The sequence below is a fragment of the Rhinolophus ferrumequinum genome, chromosome 11 (genome assembly GCF_004115265.2).
Source record: "Rhinolophus ferrumequinum isolate MPI-CBG mRhiFer1 chromosome 11, mRhiFer1_v1.p, whole genome shotgun sequence".
Taxonomy (NCBI): domain Eukaryota; kingdom Metazoa; phylum Chordata; class Mammalia; order Chiroptera; family Rhinolophidae; genus Rhinolophus; species Rhinolophus ferrumequinum.
The window spans coordinates 30,920,041-30,942,080 of record NC_046294.1 but is presented as its reverse complement, the minus strand read 5'-3'; the positions used below and the strand labels follow the sequence as shown (position 1 = coordinate 30,942,080).

Genomic DNA, 22,040 nt, shown 5'->3' with positions numbered 1-22,040 from the left:
ACATATATAATACATTTTATACATTCTATACACTATTTTAGCATTACTTAATAATAAGGAAAATCTAGAGACACCCGAAAGGTCCATTAGTGTAAGAAATGGTTATATCCAATCTAGGAAATATTATACATGATTTAAATTAATGGGGAAAATTTATACAGCATCCCATGAAATTACATAAAAAAAATGTATAATTAAGTGACTAAAGCAAGTTTTAGAATTAGAAAGATATGACCTAATTGTACGGAGTGTATGTAATACCTAAGGAAAGCTTTCTAAAGATGTACTTCAAACTAGTAACAGTCATTACATTTGGGAAGGGAAGTGTGGCAGGAAGGCAAAGTACACATGGAGAATTTATGCACTGTTACTTTCAACAAAAATAAAATAAATGATGTGTGTGTGAGTGTGTGTGTGTGTGTGTGTTTATGTGTGTTAATGCTAAAATAAAAATAAAATGAGTGATTTGAGAAGCTCAGAAGAATGCCAAATGAGATATCATTTGAGTAGAAACTTAAAATATGCACACACTTTAAAAATCAAAGGCAGTGAGTTGGAGAAATAGGCGGAAACTAGGGTATTTGAGGTAGATGTTTACAGTGGAATATGCTTTCAGTGGTAGAAGTTACAAGGGGAATGCCAGATATACAATTTCGATATGAGTAAGAGCTTCTTTTATGACTGAATTGCTAAGATCTGGGAAAGAATGAGTGAAGGGGCAGTCAGTTATGAAAGACTGTACACCAGGCTAAGGAAGGGCTGGGTATTTTATTTTGCATGAATGGGAAACCATGGGCATGGGTGTCTTTATTTAAATAACAAAGTATCTTGTTAAAAATGGTATTCAGAGAAAATCAGATCAACTATGCTGAGCAGAACAAGGCTGTAAGAACACATTTTATCAGATCCCAACTGGATGTGGTTAGAATCAGCCACATATCTTCTGACAGGAAGGAGTGCTTCTGAGGATAATGAGTCACAGCACCGACAGACATGACCTTTTACTATGAAACATTAGGTAATGATTTCTGTTTGTTTTCCCCCTTTATGCTTTACCACACAATGTTCATGTATACTCTCTCTTTGGAAGAGGAATTTACCAAGTATACTATTAGTGACCACTATAATTACTTATGTAGGCAAGCACTAATGCTTTAAAAAAGTGTATACTTCATTCTTGCCAAATTTGATTGCATTTCTCTTTGCTTCATAATAACATATGAATTCACTTCTTCAATCATGGATTAAACAAAAATTACTGTGCACCTTCTCTGAGCCATTGACTCTGGTAGGGGCTTGGAATAAAAAACAAAACAAACCATAACAGTGTAACTCTGGAATCCAGTAGGAAAGATAGAAATATGATAATAAATTTAAAAAGAAAACAGTTTTGAAGGACATGAATACAGAAAATTAAGGCAGAAAGTATATGGAGATGTTAATTTAAAAAAGAAAAAAATTATTGGGGTAACAATGGGTAGTAAACTTACATAGGTTTCAAGTATGCATTTCTATAATACATCATCTGTATATCACATTGTGTGCTCACCACCCAGAGTCAGTTCTCCTTCCATCACCATATATTTGATCCCTGTTCCCTCTTCTACAATCCCCACTCAACGCTTACCCTCCGGTAACCACTAAACTGCTATCTGTGTCTATGAGTTTTTGTTTCTTTGTTTGTTTATCTTGTTCCTTTGTTGCTTTCAGTATTATATCCCACATATGAGTGAAGTCATATGGTTCTTGACTTTTTCTGTCTGACATATTTTGCTTAGCATAATAATCTCAAGATCTATCCATGTTGTCGCAAATGACACTATTTTATGTTTTCTTATGGCAGAGTAGTTTTCCATTGTGTATATATACCACATCTTCTTTATCCAATCGTCTATCAAAGGACACTTTGATTGTTTCCATGTCTTGGCCACTGTAAATAATGCTGCAATGAACATTGGAGTACATATATCTTTATGAGTAAATGTTTTCTGATTTTTTGGATTGATACACAGGAGAGGGATTGCTGGGTCATATGGTAATTCTATTCTTAAGTTTTTGAGGACTCTCCATACTGCTTTCCATAGCAGCTGTACCAATTTACATTCCCACCAACAGTGTATGAGGGTTCCTTTTTTCTACAACCTCTCCAACACTTGTTATTATTTGTCTTATTGATGATAGCCATTCTAACTGGTGTGAGGTGAGGTCTCATTGTGGTTTGATTTGCATTTCCCTGATAGCTAGGGAAGCTGAGCATTTTTTTCATATATCTGTTGGCTGCTTGGATGTTTCCTTGGGAGAAGTGTCTGTTCAGGTCCTCTGCACATTTTTAAATTGGATTATTTTGTTGTTGTTGTTGTTGTTGTTGAGTTGTTTTATAAATAGTGTTAACAGAATCTTGTGATTGAAAAATATGAGTGGCTAATATATAGAAGACCTCTTTGTTAAGATGACATATAAACTATCATCTAAAATATGTGAAAGAACTAGCCATGCATGGATGGGGAAGGGAATCTGTAGTTGTACAAACAGCAGTACAAAGACTTTATTTCATAGAAAAAGCTGAGTTACCTTGAGTTATTTGAAGATTAGTTTGACCAGAGTGTTGTGAGCTAGAGGTTTATGGATGAAATAGATCATGGGAAAGACTTTGGATTTTATTCTAAGTAGATTTGATGCCAACTAAGAACATTAATCAGGGGAGAAAATTACCATATTCATATTTTGAAAAAATTATCCTGGCTAATTGTAAAAAATAGATTGAAGGAGGAGTCATCTTGCAAGCACAGGCCTAGTTAGGAGGTTATGGCCATATCTTAGGTGCATAAGAATGTAATCGGATGTATGTATATTTGAATTAAATTTTGGAATTAAATCTACAGGGATTACTGATGGATTGAATAGTAAAGGTAGAAAAATGGAGATACTGAATATGACTGTGATTTGGTTGAGACCTGAGAAGCTTGTTTTACTATTAACTGTAATGGGGAAAACAAGAGAAACACACAATCATTTTACCTATGACGTGGTTAATTTCAATGATGACACTAAGGGAGAGAGATTAGGTAAAAAAGAAGAGAGAGAATTTTGAGCACTGAGGAACTACATGATAGGGATTTTTTGGAGTCAAAGCCAACAACAAAAATCAATGGTAGGAACGGTCAGTGAGGGAGAGGAATGTACATTTCTACTTCCTGAATTTGTACTTGCCATTCCTTTCCCTAAAACATTCTCAGGTTGTTGTGTGGCTATTTTCTTCACTCTTTTAAGTCTCTCCTACCATGTTTCCCCAAAAATAAGACCTAGCCAGACAATCAGCTCTAATGCATCTTTGGGAGCAAAAATTAATATAAAACCCAATCTTATTTTACTATAAGACCAGGTCTTATATAATATAATTAATATAATATAATATAATATAATACCAGGTTTATATTATTTATATTAATTTTTGTTCCAAAAGACGCATTAGAGCTGATTGTCCTGCTAGGTCTTATTTTCGGGGAAACAGGGTAGTATCACCATGTTAGTGATATTTTCCCAGATCACCTAATTTAATATTGACCACACCCAATATTGACACCCCTACACTTTTCTACTTTATTTTTCTTTCTAGCACTTACAAAAATCTAACATATTATGTAATTTACTAAGTAGTTTATTAAGTATCTCCCCTCTTTAGAATATATGAGCCAAGGAAGTAATTTGTTTTATTTTGAAACTGCCATATTTTCAGAATTTAAAAACAATATTGGATCTATTGGCAGTGGTCAATAATTTGTGGAATTAAATTGAAATAATCGTGGAGTTAAGTGAAAATAATAATAATTGATGTTCAATAATTTGTGGAATTGAATGGAAACATTCTACTGAACTTTTGATATTGATGCAGGATTGAAATAGTTTTATGAATGAATGGGAGTTGAGGAAATAGAGACTGTATGTAACCAGCTGTTTTGGGTAATTTTCTTATTAAAACCAATGGAGGCATTAGCTTTGACAGGAACACTGAGATATCTCCACTGTAAAAGGAGAAAAGATGTATACAGCAGGTATCAAAGTTATACATTTGACTTGAGGGAGATGAGGCAGTTCCTCCATGTCTACAATTCTTTTCAATGAACTCTTCAACCTGGTTCAAGTGAAGCAAGAATAAGACTTGTGGAGAAAACGAAGAAATGGAATTTACTAGTCATTACGGAAGATGAGGCTTAAAAGGGAAAGTTGGTAGGTTGGCAAAGAAGTGGGAATTTTGTCATTTTGAATTTCAAATGAGAAGATCCAACCTGTTATGTCAACGTCATCAATTACTTTATGCTGCTTAGGTGCAGTCAAAGAGAAGGTAATGTCTGTGTTCGATGAGATAGGTTTTTGCTAGTTAATGGAGCAAACAGAGCAGGATGTAAATATATTCTATATGTCATATATATTACTATATATTATGTGTATATTACTATATATATTACTATATATATTGCATATAGAATATATATTACAAGTAATTATAATGACAAAGCATAGAATCTGTGCTGGGCAAACAAGTAAAAACAGCAGGAGCCTGGAAGAAGTAAAAAAGGCGGTGAGTGTCAAGAGAGTTACCTATCACTACTATAAGGACAAAGAATTGTAGCTGTGGGAGTGACAGAATACATGATTTTCAAGTAGATATTCTGAAGGCTTCCTTAATTTTTTTAAGCAAATCCTTTGGGGTTAACCAGGCAAGGCCACCAGTGGTTACTAAGTACATCTTAACAATCCATGCATATACTTATAGATGATCTGGTGGACTCTTCTTCCTGGAGTTTATACTCAGAGATATAGCAGTTTAATACAGAAGAGCTATGGGTTTTTATTTATTTATTTTTTGAAACTTTAAGTCTGAATAGCCTGATTTTAGGAGGCTTTTATTCAGAACAATGATAAAAAATGCTACTGAAATAGACACATGAGGCTTCATCATGCTTCAGTAAAGACTCATTCACAAAATACTTTAATTTCTCTGATTGTAAAGTGAATTCCCTTGCGCTCAGTCATGCTTTAGTAATTAGAGTTGTAGAAAAGAGAATTATTTGGTTTTCTAAACCAATTGGCATTTTAGAATCAATAGGTAGAAATATACAATTTGATCACGCACACACATGCTTACATATTTGCCAACACAGTAGCATGTGGGCACTTGATTTACCAGGAAATACCTATGCTTTAGAGACCTCAAACGGGAAAGGCACAGCATATGAACCAAACATGATATGGTCATTTTAGGAAAATCTACAGAGTTGAACTCATATCTATGCTTTGTAAGAAATGAAATGTTATTCTATTATTCTTAGGATCCCTGCTTATTTTATATATATACATACATATATATATATATGTATATATGTGTGTGTGTGTGTGTGTATATATATATATATATATATATATATATATATATTTTTTTTTTTTTTTTTTAACAAACCTCTCATGAACATGAGTAATATTTGCCTCTCTAAGTCAAAAAGGTCCTGTGGCAGTTTGCCCCTAGATCTCAGAGAAAGCCAGAGAGCAACTGCAGCTGCCAAATCACTGCGCGCTTGGCCCGCGGAGTTCTTATCATACTAAGGTGTTTGTAAGATAAATTAACTGCAGCAAGTGGAAAGGCTTTTCTCTCCTTCAGAACAGCTAGAGCTCAAGCCTCTCTCCTCCTTCAGTCCTCCAAGGGGTTTCCAGTGTGATTTCAACTGTCATTCTTTTCTTCCTCTCCTTAAAGATATTGTTTAGTGTGATTTACTCAGAATAGGTCTCCGCTGTCTCCTTCAAGTGATTTTCTTTGCATGAATGGAGGGAAATTCCTTACACCTTGGAGCACTTTGGGGCTTCTCACAAACGTCCTTTAAAGTATTATTACAATCCCTGCTTGTCATGAAAACAGCAAGGTCAATGTAATATTGATCAATTTTCTCTTTTCTACAAATTAACAATATTACTATCTAAGATTTTAGTTTTTCTCTCATCTGTCAAAAACATAATCCAAATTATTATTTCCAAATGTATTTTGAAAATGTTCTTACAGACACTACAAAGAGTAAAAAACGTAAGACTGTGAATGAGCACCACGTGTTTTGTTTTGTTTTTTCCCCCACAGTGTTAATCAGTTGGAAGTTATATTACCTTCATCAGAGTCAGGAATATCTGTTAGTTGAAGTGAGTGGAATGAGTATATATGAGAGTGTTTAAAATAAGTCTTCTGTGGTATTACTATAATTATTAGTACATAACCATATATTCAAGTTAATACATACATCAATATTTCAAATAATTATATTTCAAAAGGAAATATTATTATGAAAAAAATTGTTTAGTTTTGAGTTGAAATGAATAGAAACAATAAGAATTGTCAAATTCTCCATTTTCCTGGGAAAAAAGTCATATTAAAAATGACAGTGAAGGAATACACATAGTGCAAATGTGACTTATCTGTAATCATAGAATCTCTACAAATATTTTAACCTTGAAAAAGAAACTAGAGGCAGAAAATTTATTAGCCACATAATTTGATTACCAAATTATGAGACTTGGGCTTACACATTTTTAGAATGAACTGTCATGTCTGTCTGTCTGATCTGTCTGTCTACACATACACATGCACACACAAGCACAGACAAATACATATAGAAACTTACATTTACTTGATCTATAATCTTTGAAAGTTCTCCCTGTACATCCAGGGCATTTCCGTTTTCATCATTAATTTCCTCCTTGAAAATAAAATAAGGTATAAAATAAAATCACACAGCTGATCTCTAGTACCAAGAAAAGTGAAGATTTTAAAACCTTACCTCCTACAACTATTTTTGTGTTATTTTAGATTTTTGTATTTGGGTTAGATTGTTCTTGCCCCTTTAAAAAAGAATGAAGGAAGAGGAGACATGGAAAGAGACAAACAAGAAGGAAATGTGAAAGACGGTGTGTGGCAGGATATTTCAGTCATATTTCATTTTCCCTTAATTTGTTCCAACCCCCTTTAACAGATAAATGAAATTTATAAAATCATAGAACTGGTAGTATATTCTAATAGCTGACACTGGAGGATTTAAAGATTTGATTTCAGTATCTACTAAAATTAGACTTTCCTCTGTGTATTTATTGAGACACATTGATAATAAAAAAAGCAGCCAATTGAAACTGTTTGAAGTAGCAACTTGCTGACAAGCTGAAGAGTGATGCCCCCCACAGCCCGCCCCACCCTCACCCCAGAACAGAAAGTTGGAGACAGAAGGGGAGCAGTTGTAATTACAAGGTTGCAAATGACCTCCGCCAGGTGGATTGTTGTCCACTGACACTGCTGCTCGCCTTGATTAATAAGCATCTCCTACAGGGCCTGGACAATTAAAAAGTGACATTTTACATTTGCAGGCTTGCTTATTAATTTAATCTGTACAAATATAGATTCATAATCTGCAGTGGGTATGCCCATAATTTTCAATAAAAATTACATATGGAAACTGTGAAAATAGGACACACTAGCTACTCAAGATCCCAGCAGGGTAAAATGTGAAATACGTGCTCATATTGCTGGGGAAAAAAAAGTGTCCTATAGCTGCTGATTGCCTTTTTAGAAGTGCTGAGTGAAAGTTTGAACTAAGGTTTGTAACCCCCAAGATGAGACTGCCTCCCAGGGAAATGGAAATATATTCACTGTGAGCTGTGAGGTGATGTGTGCTTTACACTTCTTCCCCAGATGAAGAAATTAAGGCATTATTGGCAGGCCTAGAACATTCACTGGATTTGATTTCATTTTATTTTTTTTATATTATATTAATCTGCTTAATTTATATTAACATAATCTGCTTTCATGATGATGATGATGATGAAAATGAAGATGATTATTACTGTATTGTCCAATAGTTGGCCAGGGGAAGGGAATAAAATTGTTAATATAAAGTTAATTGAATGTTGAGAACATGTTTATTATTTTGTTATGACAAATATCAGTGATGTGAGATTTGCCAAGAATTCCAATCTTCTCTTTCACAAGTATTAAAAAAAAGAAAGAAAGAAAAAGAAAGAAAGTGCCTCTCTTCCATCTCATGGGCAGAGAAAAATCCAGTGTCATTCCTTTTAGCAACACCAGGATCCTTGAGGTCTCCCATCTTTTCTAAGAGTGTTTGCTAAGATTCCTTGTTTTCACTAAACACTGCATGCTTCTCTCTCTTCTCTCTGCTTCTGTCATTTCTTTTATCTCCCACGTAGTGACTCTAAAGTAGAAGGCAGCCCTATTTTCAAGTAATACCTCACAAAATACAACTAACATGAAAGGAATTCGGAAAATTTGGGTAATGGTGGACTGAGGCACCAGGCACAGCTGAAAACCAATGCAACATTTAACATGTTAGAAGCCAGTCTTATTTTTCAGAGTCTCCGTGTCAACCTACTAGTAGGTGTTTTCCACGTCCCAAGTTTCTTTTCCTTAGTTCCCAGCTTCCCAACATTTGCTGAATAATTTCTCTCTCTCTCATATTTGTTCACTTATTATTCCTTCTTCTTGGCTCTCTACCCTAGTAATTCCTTCAGCAAAACTTTCCCTTCTTTTTTTGGATTTTTTAAAATGTAAAAATAAGCCATTTGTTTGTTTAACACTGTACCCTGGGCCCTTCTTTACACATCCAAACAGTTAACGCATTTTGCTAAAAATTAAAAAAAAGAAAGAAAGAAGGAAACAAAGAAGAAAAGGAAAAAAAATCAAACATCTTTTTCATTTTCTTTCCTCATCTGTCATCTTTTACAAAAATATTAAACAGTCCTTCAAGATAGATGATAATATCTACACTTTTCAAATATGAAAATGAGGCTCTAAGATATTAATGAATCAGCCAAATTCACACAACTAACTAGTCAGTGGCAGAACTTGTATTAATATGAGTCTGTAAAACCAGAGCTGTGTGTGTGTGTGTGTGTGTGTGTGTGTGTGTGTGTGTGTGTATGTGTGTGTGTGTGTGATATTTTAGTCTAACCCCTGTATGAAATATACTATGCAGGACCACCATTCTTAAAAATATCAGACAGAAAACACAGAAGAGCTTATTGGTTGTCTAATGTTGTTAGATAAACAATTTAAACTTTTGAGTTTTATAATGATTTAAATCTATTTTCAAAATTGATTAATTTCCCTTAGAATCACATTTCCTATCTTCCTCCCACATTTCTTCATTTCTCACAGATGCCTTTTGAATTGCAAATGTGGCCTTGAAACGCAGGCAGTTTAGTTTTGGCTCAATTCAACTTCTGTTGGTAAACTGTTTATGGGCTTGAGATGCAGGGAGTGCAATGCAAAGTTAAAACACATTGTTATACATCCACCCAATAATAGCTCTTTCTTAGTCTTCCACAGATCTTTCATCATATGGATGTTTTAAATATACCAGAGTGAGTGTAATAGAGTACCTCTACTCACATGTTGCTTCTTTAATCTTCTATTTTTAGCTTGTATCTCATGTTTTACAAAAATGTACGTAAACATCCTACATACTTGAATAAGAGAACAAGAGGGAGAATAAAAATATGATGTAATATAGTGTTTTGTTTAGTCATCAGAAAAATAAAAGTGACTTTTTTCTTATAACAAATAATTTAAAAAACACTGTGAACACAGCAATAAAAAATATTCAAAGTTCATGAATTGTTGATTTATTTAAGAAAAATGACAAGTGCCTAATACTTAGCTATATTAGGAACCAGAAGTACAGATTAAAAGGAGACCATTGTTTTGTCTCTTTGTGTGAATCACTTGCAATTTTTAAATCTATCGTCTATCTGTCTATCTATCTATCTATCTATCTATCTATCTGTCTGTCTGTCTGTCTGTCTGTCTGTCTATCTATCTATCTATCATCTATCATCTATCTATCTATAGTAGGTTAAATGGTGGCACTAAAAAGATATGTCAATATTTTAACGTACAGAACCTCTGAATATGAATTCATTTGCAAAACTAGCTCTTGAGAGATTTACTTAAGGATCATCCTGGATTTAGGGTGGGTTCTAAATCCAATGACAATTGTATTTTTAAGAGTAAAGGGGGATGTTTCAGACTCAAACGCACAGGGAAGAAGGTCATGTGAAGATGGAGGCAGAGATTAAAACCATGTAGCCCCAAACTAAGGAACCCCTAAAGCCAGCAGAAGCTGGATAAAGGAAAGAAAGGATTGTTCTCTGGAGCCCTTTTGTCTACTCTGATTTTAGACTCCCGGCCTTCACAACTGTGAGAGAATCAATTTTTCAACCTCTCAGTTTGTGGTAATTTGTTTCGACAGTTCTAGGAAACTATATCTATTTTAAGAATAATAACTCTAGATGTCTGATAAGAATCACAAAACCTATAAGAGACATGTTCAGACAAAGATGGTAAGTATACAAGTTAGTAAAATATTTTATGGAAATTTATGCCTGAATCATTTATTTTTAAGATTATACTGTTTGATAATGTAATTCTGCTTTTAGATTGTCTCTTATGAAAGTAATCAGAAACAGGGATCTTGACACCTCTCCCATAAAAAGTCTCATGCAGTTCTGTGTATTTTTAATAAGCTCTCTGAGTATTATTTGCCAGGTCTTAAAAACACCAATATTTATTATAATTTTGAATGTTGCTGTTTTATATACAATAAAATATTACAGCTGGTATTTATGATTACCTTTCATATTTTTTGAAGAATATACATTCTCTAAAATAAGTATGTATTGTGTTTATAATCAGAAACCAACTCTACAAAGACTCTTATGCTGCAATGTGGTAAGTACTGTAATGAAGATACACTATGTTGTATGATAACAGGAAATAATAGCAATAAATCAGTTTTACCTGAGTTGGGACATGGTTGGTAATATTTTACAAAGAGTTTACAGTTACACAGAAACTAAAAGAAGGCAAGAGTATTTCAGAATCAGAATAAAATATCAAAGAGATGAAGAGCATGTCTTCATAGTATAGAAAAAAATGTATAGCATGTTAACATTTGTGTTAACAGCATGTTATTAGAAGAGAATTAGAATAGACAAGCATGAAAAGAAGTTTGTAGTCAGCTTCTGCATGGTCCTAAATGGTAAAAGTACATTTCTTTAAGAAGCAGTATGACCAGATGAGTGAGTATCTTGGAAAGCTATTAGTGATAGGCTAAAATAAGGAGGAGACATTGAGTTTCTGTCATTAAGCAGGTAGAAAATGATGAGGATAGATGGGGAGGAGAGGAAAGTTAAGAGAAATAGTGAAGTGATCATCATCACCTTTATTAAAAAACAAAACAAAACAAAACAAAAAAACACAAAAAAAACCCCAACTCTGTCTTATATTACACCTTTGTGCATACCATCTTTTGAAAACGTTAGTGGCCTGATACAAAACTTGTTACAAATCAGGTACTCAGGAATATTCAGGCAATTGACATAATAAAACCATGCATGAGATTCACTTAAAGCTATTGTTAAGATGAATATTAATTCTTGACAGCCTATAATGGTCCTCCTCCTTATAGGCCTATAATAATCATCTAGAAAGCTTGTTAAAACATATTTCTAGGTTCTACCCCACGGGAGATTCTGATTCAGAAACTGAACGGATTCAATAATTTGCATTTCTATCAAGTTGCCAGACAACCCTAATACTTCTAGAGCTCAAACACATAATGAATGAGACTGCTCTAGATGATATTCTTTGTTATGATTAGGGTGAATTAAAATGTAATTCCTGAAAGCTTGACGGAGACTTACAAATAAAAATCATTTAATAACATCACATAGCAAAAACTCTGCATGTTGCAGCTTCCAGAGCTGATATCACAGCCCAAATATGTCATGAAGTAGCCAAGCTGTTTTTGTACTTCAAATTACCCATCGCCGGGAAGCTAGCTTCTCTTCTATCTTTGAGAATGGTGCATCCTGTTTCCAAAATGATTGTCACATCTCTAGAAGTAGGAAGGGGAAAGGGAAGCAAAAGATTGTCAGGGCAGCAAAATCTTTTCTTTTTCTTTTCTTTTTTTATTTCTATTTGTTATAGGGAAAAAAAAAGTTCCTAAAGAGCCAGGAGATTTCTTCCTATATCTCATCATCTAGCTCTATCACATGACACAGCTATCTCTTATGCAGTGGAGGCTGAGAAATTGTATGTGTGACACTTGCACATATACAAAGAGGGAGAGTGGTCAGGTTCCGCCAGTAAGAAAAGAGAGAAGGAAATGGCTAATGGTTAGGCAACCAACGATATATATATATATAGCACATCATGGAAGTATAAAAGAAGACTTTACCTGGTTACAGTGGGTCTAAACATCATTCCAGAAGAAGAGAATACATGTACAAAAGACACAGAGTTATAAATGAGTACAAAATATTCAGGAAATGGAACAAAATATATTTTAACTAGAGTATGTAATATATGGAAGGAAACTATCAGGAAGATGAAGCTGAAGAGAGAGATAAACATATTTTTTGCAATCATATCTACATTTTTTAGTTATCACACACCTCATCATATTTAGTACGAATTATGCTTTATCTCAAGTTATAATTGAGGAATTTTATTTCAAAACTTTCAGTAATCATTAGGAAAACTCTAGATAGAAGTGTCCTTTGCTGATGTGTTCCCACTAAATCGTAAATATTTGGTACAGCTGATTATTCATAAATAGGAATGAGCACATCTTCCGTTTCACCTTTATTATGTTTGCAAGTATAGCCACATTTATATTTGTGGGCCTCAAAAGCAGTCAGAAGGGAGGAACTACGAACTGAGGGGAGCATTTCATGGTTCTTTCCTTCATCAGCAGGGAGTATATGAAGAGCTTGTGGATTCAATAGCTGCTATAGTGTCTGCTTCTCTCACATGCTTGTTTATCAGATCCTTAGAACATGAGAAGTAAGTAAACATGAGGCAGGATCCAATCTGCTCGTTATAAATTCCCACCTTGGGAAGTAATAGAAATTCACTCCTCTGGTGAGAGGACTTTCTTTTGCCCCCAAGTTAACTATGATTGTCATTTTCTGGGATCAGACTCATTTAACATCTCAGTAGGCCTCTGCCAGTGTGTTCTAGAGTGAGAGTGAAAAACAGTGGGGTGAGTGACATATCTGAACCACTATGAAGTCCTGAAGGGAATATATTAATATACATAAAAGGTGGTAATTTTATTATTTTAAAGTGCCTTTGGAGTTTTCCCTTTGTAGAATCGGAAATATCATGTAGGCCTTATAGCTTTCTCCTCTCTAACATTAGAATATCTGACTATATGCAATTTGCAGAATGGCAGGATGTGAAATCACTCAGACTAAGGCTTGCAAAATCAACATAACTCCTATCAGTCAGAATTACGAAGCAAAAGATCCATTTCAGACCTCAGACAGAATGCAAAGCCATGGATTCCTTTGCTCCTAGTACAATGTATTTCTGTATGGATATACGAAGTTAATAAAAACTTAACACGTTAATCGTGTATTGGCAGGGCTATTTTTCTCTGTGATTAATGGTCTCACATTCCATGCCAATATTATAGCAAACCCTTCTGAAATGGTCTGCTATTTATTCAAAGTAGCCTAGCCATCCTTTTTCTGCTATGGATTTCCTCAATCACAAAAGATTTCTACTCCAATTATCCATTAAGAGTACAACCCACCCTCTCATTACCACCGAACTTAGTAAATGTCTTTAGCATAAATGTATCACATATTGCAATTGTAAATTTGTGCCTATCATATTTTAAACTAAGAACTCCATGAAGGCTGAAACTATGTTTTAGTCATTTCTGATTTTCAGGCATAGGCTCAAAAACTGGTTTAAAAAAAATATAAGAAAACACAATAGATGAGCTCAATCAGCTTGAATGAAGAAGTAATGCTAATATTTATTGGGGGGGTCAAATAAAATAGCTCCATACCCTGTAAGGACATAAGGACAAGCTAGAACTCCAACTGTACTTAAACATTTAATGATATGTGGTTATTTGATGTGATATATATTATATATTTTATATATAATATATATTATATGTTATGTATGTGTATATATATTATATGTTATGTATGTGTATATATACATATATACATACACACACCCACACACACACACAGAGGGTGCCAAAAATAGTATACACATTTTAAGAAAGAAAAACTCTATTAAAATTGTAATACTCAATATATACCGATAACAAAAGATGAATACAAGTCACGTTTGACTTCTGCAGTTACAAAAGCTGCTCACAGTGGTTACCATCCAGACACTTCTGATTACGGCGAACTACTGCTTCAGCAATACTGACCAAAGTGTTAACATCTCTTAAAATGTGTATACCTTTTTTGGCACCCCCAATATAATATGTTTATATCTACATATAGATATGTAGATATACAGATATAGATATATAGAGATATATAATAGATATATAATTGTAGTTGACATTTAATATATTAGTTTCATGTGTACAGTGCAGTGGTTAGGCATTTATATAATCTGTGAAGTGATGCCCTGGTAGGTCCAGAACCCATTTCACACCCTACATATTTGCTTTTAATTTATGTTCTTAAGGGCTGGAGCTTTATTTCCGTGAATAGATTTCCAGGTTTAGGATTGGTGGGAGAAGAGTTGTGTATTTTCGATTTAAAATAATCTTGCCCAAGTGTTTGCAATACTTCAATCTTTCACTCTATTAGTATGAGAGAGCCTCTTTCCCCAAAAGATGCTTTTCTAGATATCTTTACATAGCAGCGCAGAAGCAATTCTGCCACACATCCCCAGTGGGCTTCTCATTGGCAGACCTTGAAAGAAAAATATTATGCCAATATCATAGTAGTCACATTAACTGTTGGGTTGATGCAAAGAAAAGGAAAAGAACAGCTTTAATAACACAGATGCTTCATAGGACTATCATCCATGGTCTTTGTGCCAAGATTCACAGGAACTTTATAGTGCTCGTGAATTTCCTGAGGGCAGGTAGGTATTGCATGTGTTCCTCAGGATACAGCTCTCCGTAGTCACCAATTTAAGACCCTGGACAAGCCAAATAAAAGTCACTCTTATTCAATCTCCTTACCTATGAATAAATAAGAACCTACACTTTGAAAGAGCTTTGACAAATGGAGGGAGGATAATTTAAATATTTCTTCTTTTTGATACGCTTTTGAGTTGGAAATCTGACTATATATATTCCTAAGTGTCGTTCTTGGTAATGCACAGACCAGCAAATTTCCCACAGAAATCATTTAAAACTCTTGAACATGGCATTCAAGAGTTTTGATCATTTGAATCTTACCAACTTCTTCAGGTTTTTCCCAAGAGTCCAATGAGTGCCCTATATGCAATTAGGATTATATCGCTTGTTTATTTGTCGTTTATATGCATCCAGCACTTTCCCAAATGCATTGTCATTACTTATATTGCTCTCTTTGCTTAGAATATATATTTTCCTTTACTGCTTTTAATAATCCTATGCATCATTCAAGGCTCAACACAAATATATTTTCTTCCATGAAATTTTCCATGATTGTTTAACAGGAAGTTGATCTTTCCTAATGTCTTACTCCTGTCACATTTCACCATATGTTATCCTCATTTCAATGACTTTTCTATTTTACCTATATATTGCACGCTACTGGATTAAGGATAATGTGTGGCTAATTTATATTTTTTTCAAAGATTCCTACATGTAGGAGGAACCAAGAAAATATTTACTGGTTCATTCACGAGTATTACAGTAAGACTGCATAATATATTTTGTCATCAAAGGTATCCAGGGTTGAAGACTACCTATATCATTTACTATCTGTTGCCTTGGAGTGATTATTTGGAATCTCTGCTTTCTTGCTTGTAAAATGGATATAATGTAACTTACATTGCTGGATGATTATCAGAATTAACGACATATGTAAAATGTCTGCGATATGAGTAAACCTGTACATGATAAATATTAGATATTATTTTTAAGAATAAATAGCAAAAAACTATAGTTATGGCTGTTATAATGAATAATTTTTTAGATATAGACAGAAATGTTGCAAATAGGTTGAATAGAAGTTTGTATTTCAGCCATTTCTGTGTTGTGCTATTTTTGTTTTTAAGAAAAGCAAATCTTCTTGAGATCTCACAACACTACTCCAGGACTTTGAATTTTACGAGGTTTAAATTTGGAGACATTTGACATACTCTTGTAGAATTTTTTAATTTAAAACAAAAAATTAAAAAAAAAACAATTAAAATGAAGTTGAAACATTAAAGGGCTTATCCATGATAAGCATCATTGATTTTATTATATCTATATTTAGAATAAACACCAAGAAACGTTAGTTATGGCAGGACATCAAAGGAGCCAAAAGAGTAAGGGAGATTTCCAAGAATAATCACAGGACACAAGAGCCAGTTTGCAGAGTCTTTCACTGGCCCAATCAAGGACAATTTAAACATCAAATTACATTATAATTATTAGAAAAGAAAAAGGAAGAGATACATGGTTCCAAGCACTCATTATTCTAGAAAGGCTGCTGTACAATCAGGCTTTTAAAAAAATACTAACTCTAACAATTAATTATAAAATTAAGAAGTGGACAGAATGTATGACATGTAAATTCAGAAAAGGAAAGTACTATACAGCTCTAGGAGGGCATTTCATGGAGGAAGTGAGATGAGGTCATTTTTGTATCTAGATTAACAAAGAGAGTAGGTAAAGGCCTTCCAGGCTGATGGAAGAATTCAAGCTCAAACTACAAGTGAGAATTGATTCAGCCAACCTACATGTATTAGGCACCTCATAGTGTACTGTTAAATAAAAACAATATGGACTCAAGAAAATCAATTCTTAAAAAATCTATTGCAATCCTAATGTGTTAACCATTAAATCTTTAAACACCTTAGAGTGAAGAGACAAAGGGCTTTCTCTTATAGAAAAAAGTAACACAAGGTTAGAAAGAAATGGGTGTGGGGGTGGGGTGAGCAGGTGGTGTTATCGAATAGAGGAACAGGAAATGTTTCTTTACCATCAGCTGATTCTTGGAAGGAACTGTTAAGGCTGGGGAGATGAAGTGTGGTGTCCCATGTTGCAAGGCTTGCTTCACCTCCCAATTTTAGTGTAAGCTCAAGATGGCGCGACCTTCAAGGGCCTGGGGAAGAAGAGAAACCTGACAGTAACGTGGTGAGATGAAGTTAGTAGTCATTTTGTCCAGATTGGTAAGTGGGGACAAACAGTTCAGCTAATCATTTGTGAGACAAAGAATGGAAATTTGGTGGATTTATGTCACACTTTGTCATAGGTAAACAAAGGGGTTATTTGTGAGTTTTATTTAAATTATATTGGAAAAATAATTCTTTGCGGTAAGGCATTTCCCCAAACATAAGAATTTAGGGTGATTGGTTAACCATTGATAATTTCCAGGAGCGCAGGGCTCAGGTACAGTCCAGCATCCTCAGAGCAAAATGCTGTGCTAGACAGTTAAGGTATCTGAATAGTTACATCTCAAAACTTTGAATCTGCAAATAAATACCTTCCCACAAAGGAAACTGAAGACCAGATGATTTTATGTGTCAATTCTACTCACTCAGGGAAGGAAGAAATATTACCAAACTTCCACAAATCTTTCAGATAATAAGAAAAGAGGGAACACTTCACAATTTTTCTCATGGGCTAAGTATAACCCTAGATACAAGCTTTACAAGGATATGATGGGAAAGAACATTTAGAAATTGATTTCTCCTGTGGGAATAAATGTAAAATTTCTAAACAAAATATTATCAAACTGAATCTAAAAGAATTATACATAATAAAGAGATTGACTTCAGTGAGAGATTGATTTAATGCAATCATTAATCACACATGTGAGATGAATCAATGTAATTCAGCACATTACTATTATAAAATATTATAAAAGAAAAATGTATGTGATCATCTCAATGGATGCATTTATGAGACAAGGTTTTGCTGTGCTACTGTTACATTACAAATTACTCCAAAAACCTACTTGCTTACTTACTGTAACAAACGTTATTTTTCAAACTCAGGTTGAAGAGTTATTGGGGAGTTTCTGCTTCAGAGTATGAATCAAATTCAGGTTTGTTCTACATATTGTCTTTCTGTAGCAACCTGAAGTTGCAGTAGTTATCTGGGGGAATTTCTTCACGTAGCCATTAGCAGGAGAACAAGAGGCTAAGCAACAGTAGACAAACGACATTTAAAGTCTTTGATATGTTGTGTCCACTGACATTCCATTGGAGTGTCATGTGACCAAGTGAATGATGTGGAGATTTCTATTCTGCCTACTTTCACAACGTGGCAAATGGTAAAAATATCACGTGTGAATCAATTATAAGCAATGGACAGACCAATAGAAAAAAAGCAAGAGACATGAACAGGTATTTTATAAAAGATAATATGTAAATATCTTTTCTAAGGTGCTCACTTTATGAGTCATCAGTAAAATGCAAATTATAGCTAAACTGAGATACTATTACACAACTACTAGGGTGACTGAAAAATATGTTTTTTTAATTACAATCCTAGTGTTGATAAGAATGTGAAATAATTGGAATTCACCTGTCCTGCTTTACAACTGACTTGGAAAATTCTTTGGTAGTATTTGTTAAATTTGAACAAAGGCATGCTTTATAATGGAGCAATTCCATATATGTATGAAATTGGGAGTTGGTAAATTTGTATATCAATAACAGATTTGAAAAATATGTTTTATATAATTACAACGAACTAAAAACCATATGGACAGGAGCTTCTATAAAATCAATAGATTAAATAACCATTGTGGGTTGAATTGTATCCCTGCCAGTTACAGTTCTAGGCTACACTTGCAATTATCTGTTTCCTAGTCTACATATAAATGTGTGTGTGTGTGTGTGTGTGTGTGTGTGTGTCTGTGTGTTTGTGTGTGTACAAACATACATATATATATGGAAAGTAATGACATGTATTGGAAGATGAATATGCACATTTGTAAATGCAAGAAAATCTGATAAAATGCTAACCAATGCTTCCACTAATCTTACTACAAAATACCTGGTTTCCCCTTTTATAAGGACCTTAAATGATAGCATTTGGAGAGGCACTATTAATTCACATTTATGGCTATATTATCCTGATAAATTGTATCCTCTCCATGGATTTTAGTGTATTTACCAGAAAATAGAAGGATTTAAATTGATTCTCCTTTCCTCATGAAATTATTTGAAGGCTAATTATGATAATGGGATTAAAAGATGATTATAAATAATAAAAAAGGAAAGTCTATTCATGATTTCGTTTAATGGAAACTAATAAATGGCAAATAAATCCAATACAGAAACATTATCTATGTAACTGTGAAGGAAGAAGTATTTTACACTAAGTTCTGTGGTGGATACAGCGAATATTTAATTATGATATACTCCACACCAAGTCAGTATGTTCTTATAGCGTAATGGCTAAGATGCTAGAATCTGGAGGCTGTCTGATGTACCACTTCCTTAATAGAAATATGTTCTTGGAAGTTACTATCCCTGTGACTATATCTTCAACTGTAAAATGGGAGTAATGCTAGTGCTTATCTCATAGAGTTGTTCTCAAGATTAGACAAGTAAATGTATATAGCACCATCTTGCGTGAAATGCGCTGTCAGTGCCTGTTATCTAACACTGTGATATGTTATGGTCACTTAAGATAATTTTGGAGATGTGTTTATTGTCACATTCAGGAGAAACAAATTGGGGCATGAAATAAAGTTGTATAATTAAAATTAGATGAAAATGAGCCTTACTATTCATTATTTGGCTTTGCTAGAGAGACTGAAAGGAAACCTGGGGCATTAATAAGTGTCTGATTACTCGCTGATTACTGTTCATTAGTGAAAATCTCAAGGCCAAGGAGAAATATTAAGATTCTTAGCAGTGGGGCATTCCAACTTCCTTCAAACAAGTATAACATAAAGAGGGCTAGAGACATACATTTTAAAAATGAGAAAAAGCAAAGAATTGGACTAGAAATCTATTGTAGATGACACATATTTACTATCCCTGAGGCCATTTATAGACCCAGTTCCTTTGTAATTTGGCAAAGCTACTGAAAACACATCAGGTTTATCAGGAATATAAATTTTACATATTTTAAAATGAATTATAGGTCCAAAGCGTTACATAGGTTGCTCCATTTAACACATAACAATCTGGGTGAGGTCAGTGCTAATATTGCATTTTACAGATAAAGAACCTAAAGATGAGAGAGTTTGAGCCATTTTCCTACAAATTTCTAATTTAAACTTGTCAACCCAACTGTTATTAAAAAATGATTCATACTATGACTTTTCTCTCGGTGAAGGGCTGTGTCCAACAGTTGCCAAAGCCAGAAACACGGCTTTGTTAATAACAAACGGCCTCCCACACTTTCCCCATAACACACACACAGACAAAATATTTTTTTAATTATATATTATTGATGTAATTTTGCATGTTTTGCTGAAATCAATCCAAGCGTCCCTGTCTCCACTGCTTCTAATCTAATTGACGCAGCCTCAGTCTTCTCCCTGGATTATTGCCAAGATAACTTCCTTAAAAGCCTCCCTTTGTCCTCCTCCAATTCACTCCTCAGTTTTTAGCCAGAAAAATATTTCCAAAACATAATTCAAACAGTGTCACTCCCCATTTAAAATCCTTCAGTTACTTCCTCTTATTTTTTTAAAAACAATGCACAGATTCCTAACCATCACTTACTAGTCTTGCAGAATTTTGCTGATGCTTTCCACATCATTTCAAAAGCAAGCCTCCCACCACCCAATTAGGACTCTAAACCGTCTGACATTTATGCACTTTATTCTTAATTCAATAAGCTCATTTTCATTAGTATTTACATATGCTTTCCTTTTAATATAGTTAGCATCTACTTAATCTTTCAAAGAGCACCTCACATATTTTGTATTACTTTCTCCAGGAAATTTTCTCTGGATTAGCGACTCTCCTATAGTCCTATATGCTTGCTCCAATTAATCATTTTAACCTTTTCCTGCCAGTTACAGTTCTAGGCTACACTGGCAATTATGTGTTTCCTAGTCTACATCCCCCACCCCTTAGACACAAACACACACACACACACACACACACACACACACACACACACTACTCCATCATTCATTCCTTGAATAGGATCTTAGGTAGTAACTTTATCTCTCTGAGTGCAATTCTTTTATATTTGCAAAACGAGAATTACAATACCTGTCTTCTTTCAAAAATCATATGAGAAAATGGAAAAAAAATATGTATGATACTGAGATAAATAAGTCTTTCATAGTAATTTTTAACAGTCTGTTCAAATTTCACTCTGATTACTGTATTTATTGGCTGATTTTCATAGATATTTTGTTTCTTCCAATACCTCTTTAATAGTAATAGATACTCTGAGACATGTTTGGAAAGGGTGCCTTTTCAATGGGTTTCCTTCCCTCTAAATAAGGGGTGAGACAAGGTCCCTACATTCTGCTCCAGCTCTACTCCCAAGTTTCCCCCTACTCTCATGAGTCAGAACCTACTAATGGCTTCAAGATACATTGGTTCAAATCATATCTCTTGCTGTAAAACTTCAAGGACCTTGGAAACAGCTGTGGTGATGTCATGAAAATATCTGTTTTCGAAGAGGTACCTGATAAACTATGTCGTACATGTAGAAGATGTGCAGTATTTTTCTGGAAGCTCTCTGTAGCCTGGATAGCCCTCAGTGCAAAATGAAACCTTTATTAGAAAACAGTTTGCTTTTCCAGTTTTTCCCTTTTCCATGAAAGAATAAGAACAAAACATCCTAATAGTTAAGGTTTCGATTAATCTAGATATTGCTGGAAGTGCAAGGGCTTGTGATTATGACTACAGCGTCTGATGCCAAGTGGAAGCGTGGGGAGCTCATGCCTTTTCTTTCTGTGTTAGACAGGACTACGAAGAGCTAGAAAAGCAGCTGAAAGAAGTCTTTAAGGAGCGAAGCACCATCCTCCGTCAGCTGACAAAGACATCAAGAGAACTTGATGGAATTAAAGTCAACCTCCAGGTGAGATGGAAACCAATTTCC

At 34.2% G+C, this 22,040-nt stretch overlaps 1 protein-coding gene across 3 annotated transcripts in view; it reads left to right on the top strand.

Moving 5' to 3' along the window:
• Positions 1-22,040, top strand: part of LUZP2 (leucine zipper protein 2) — a 428,283-nt gene that overhangs the window by 178,910 nt on the left and 227,333 nt on the right. For 2 of the 3 annotated variants that reach the window (XM_033120637.1, XM_033120636.1), the window contains exon 2: positions 21,902-22,019. In XM_033120637.1, coding sequence (XP_032976528.1) covers positions 21,902-22,019 — 118 coding nt within the window. The remainder of the gene's footprint in view (positions 1-21,901; positions 22,020-22,040) is intronic. The other variant, XM_033120638.1, reaches the window with a different exon arrangement.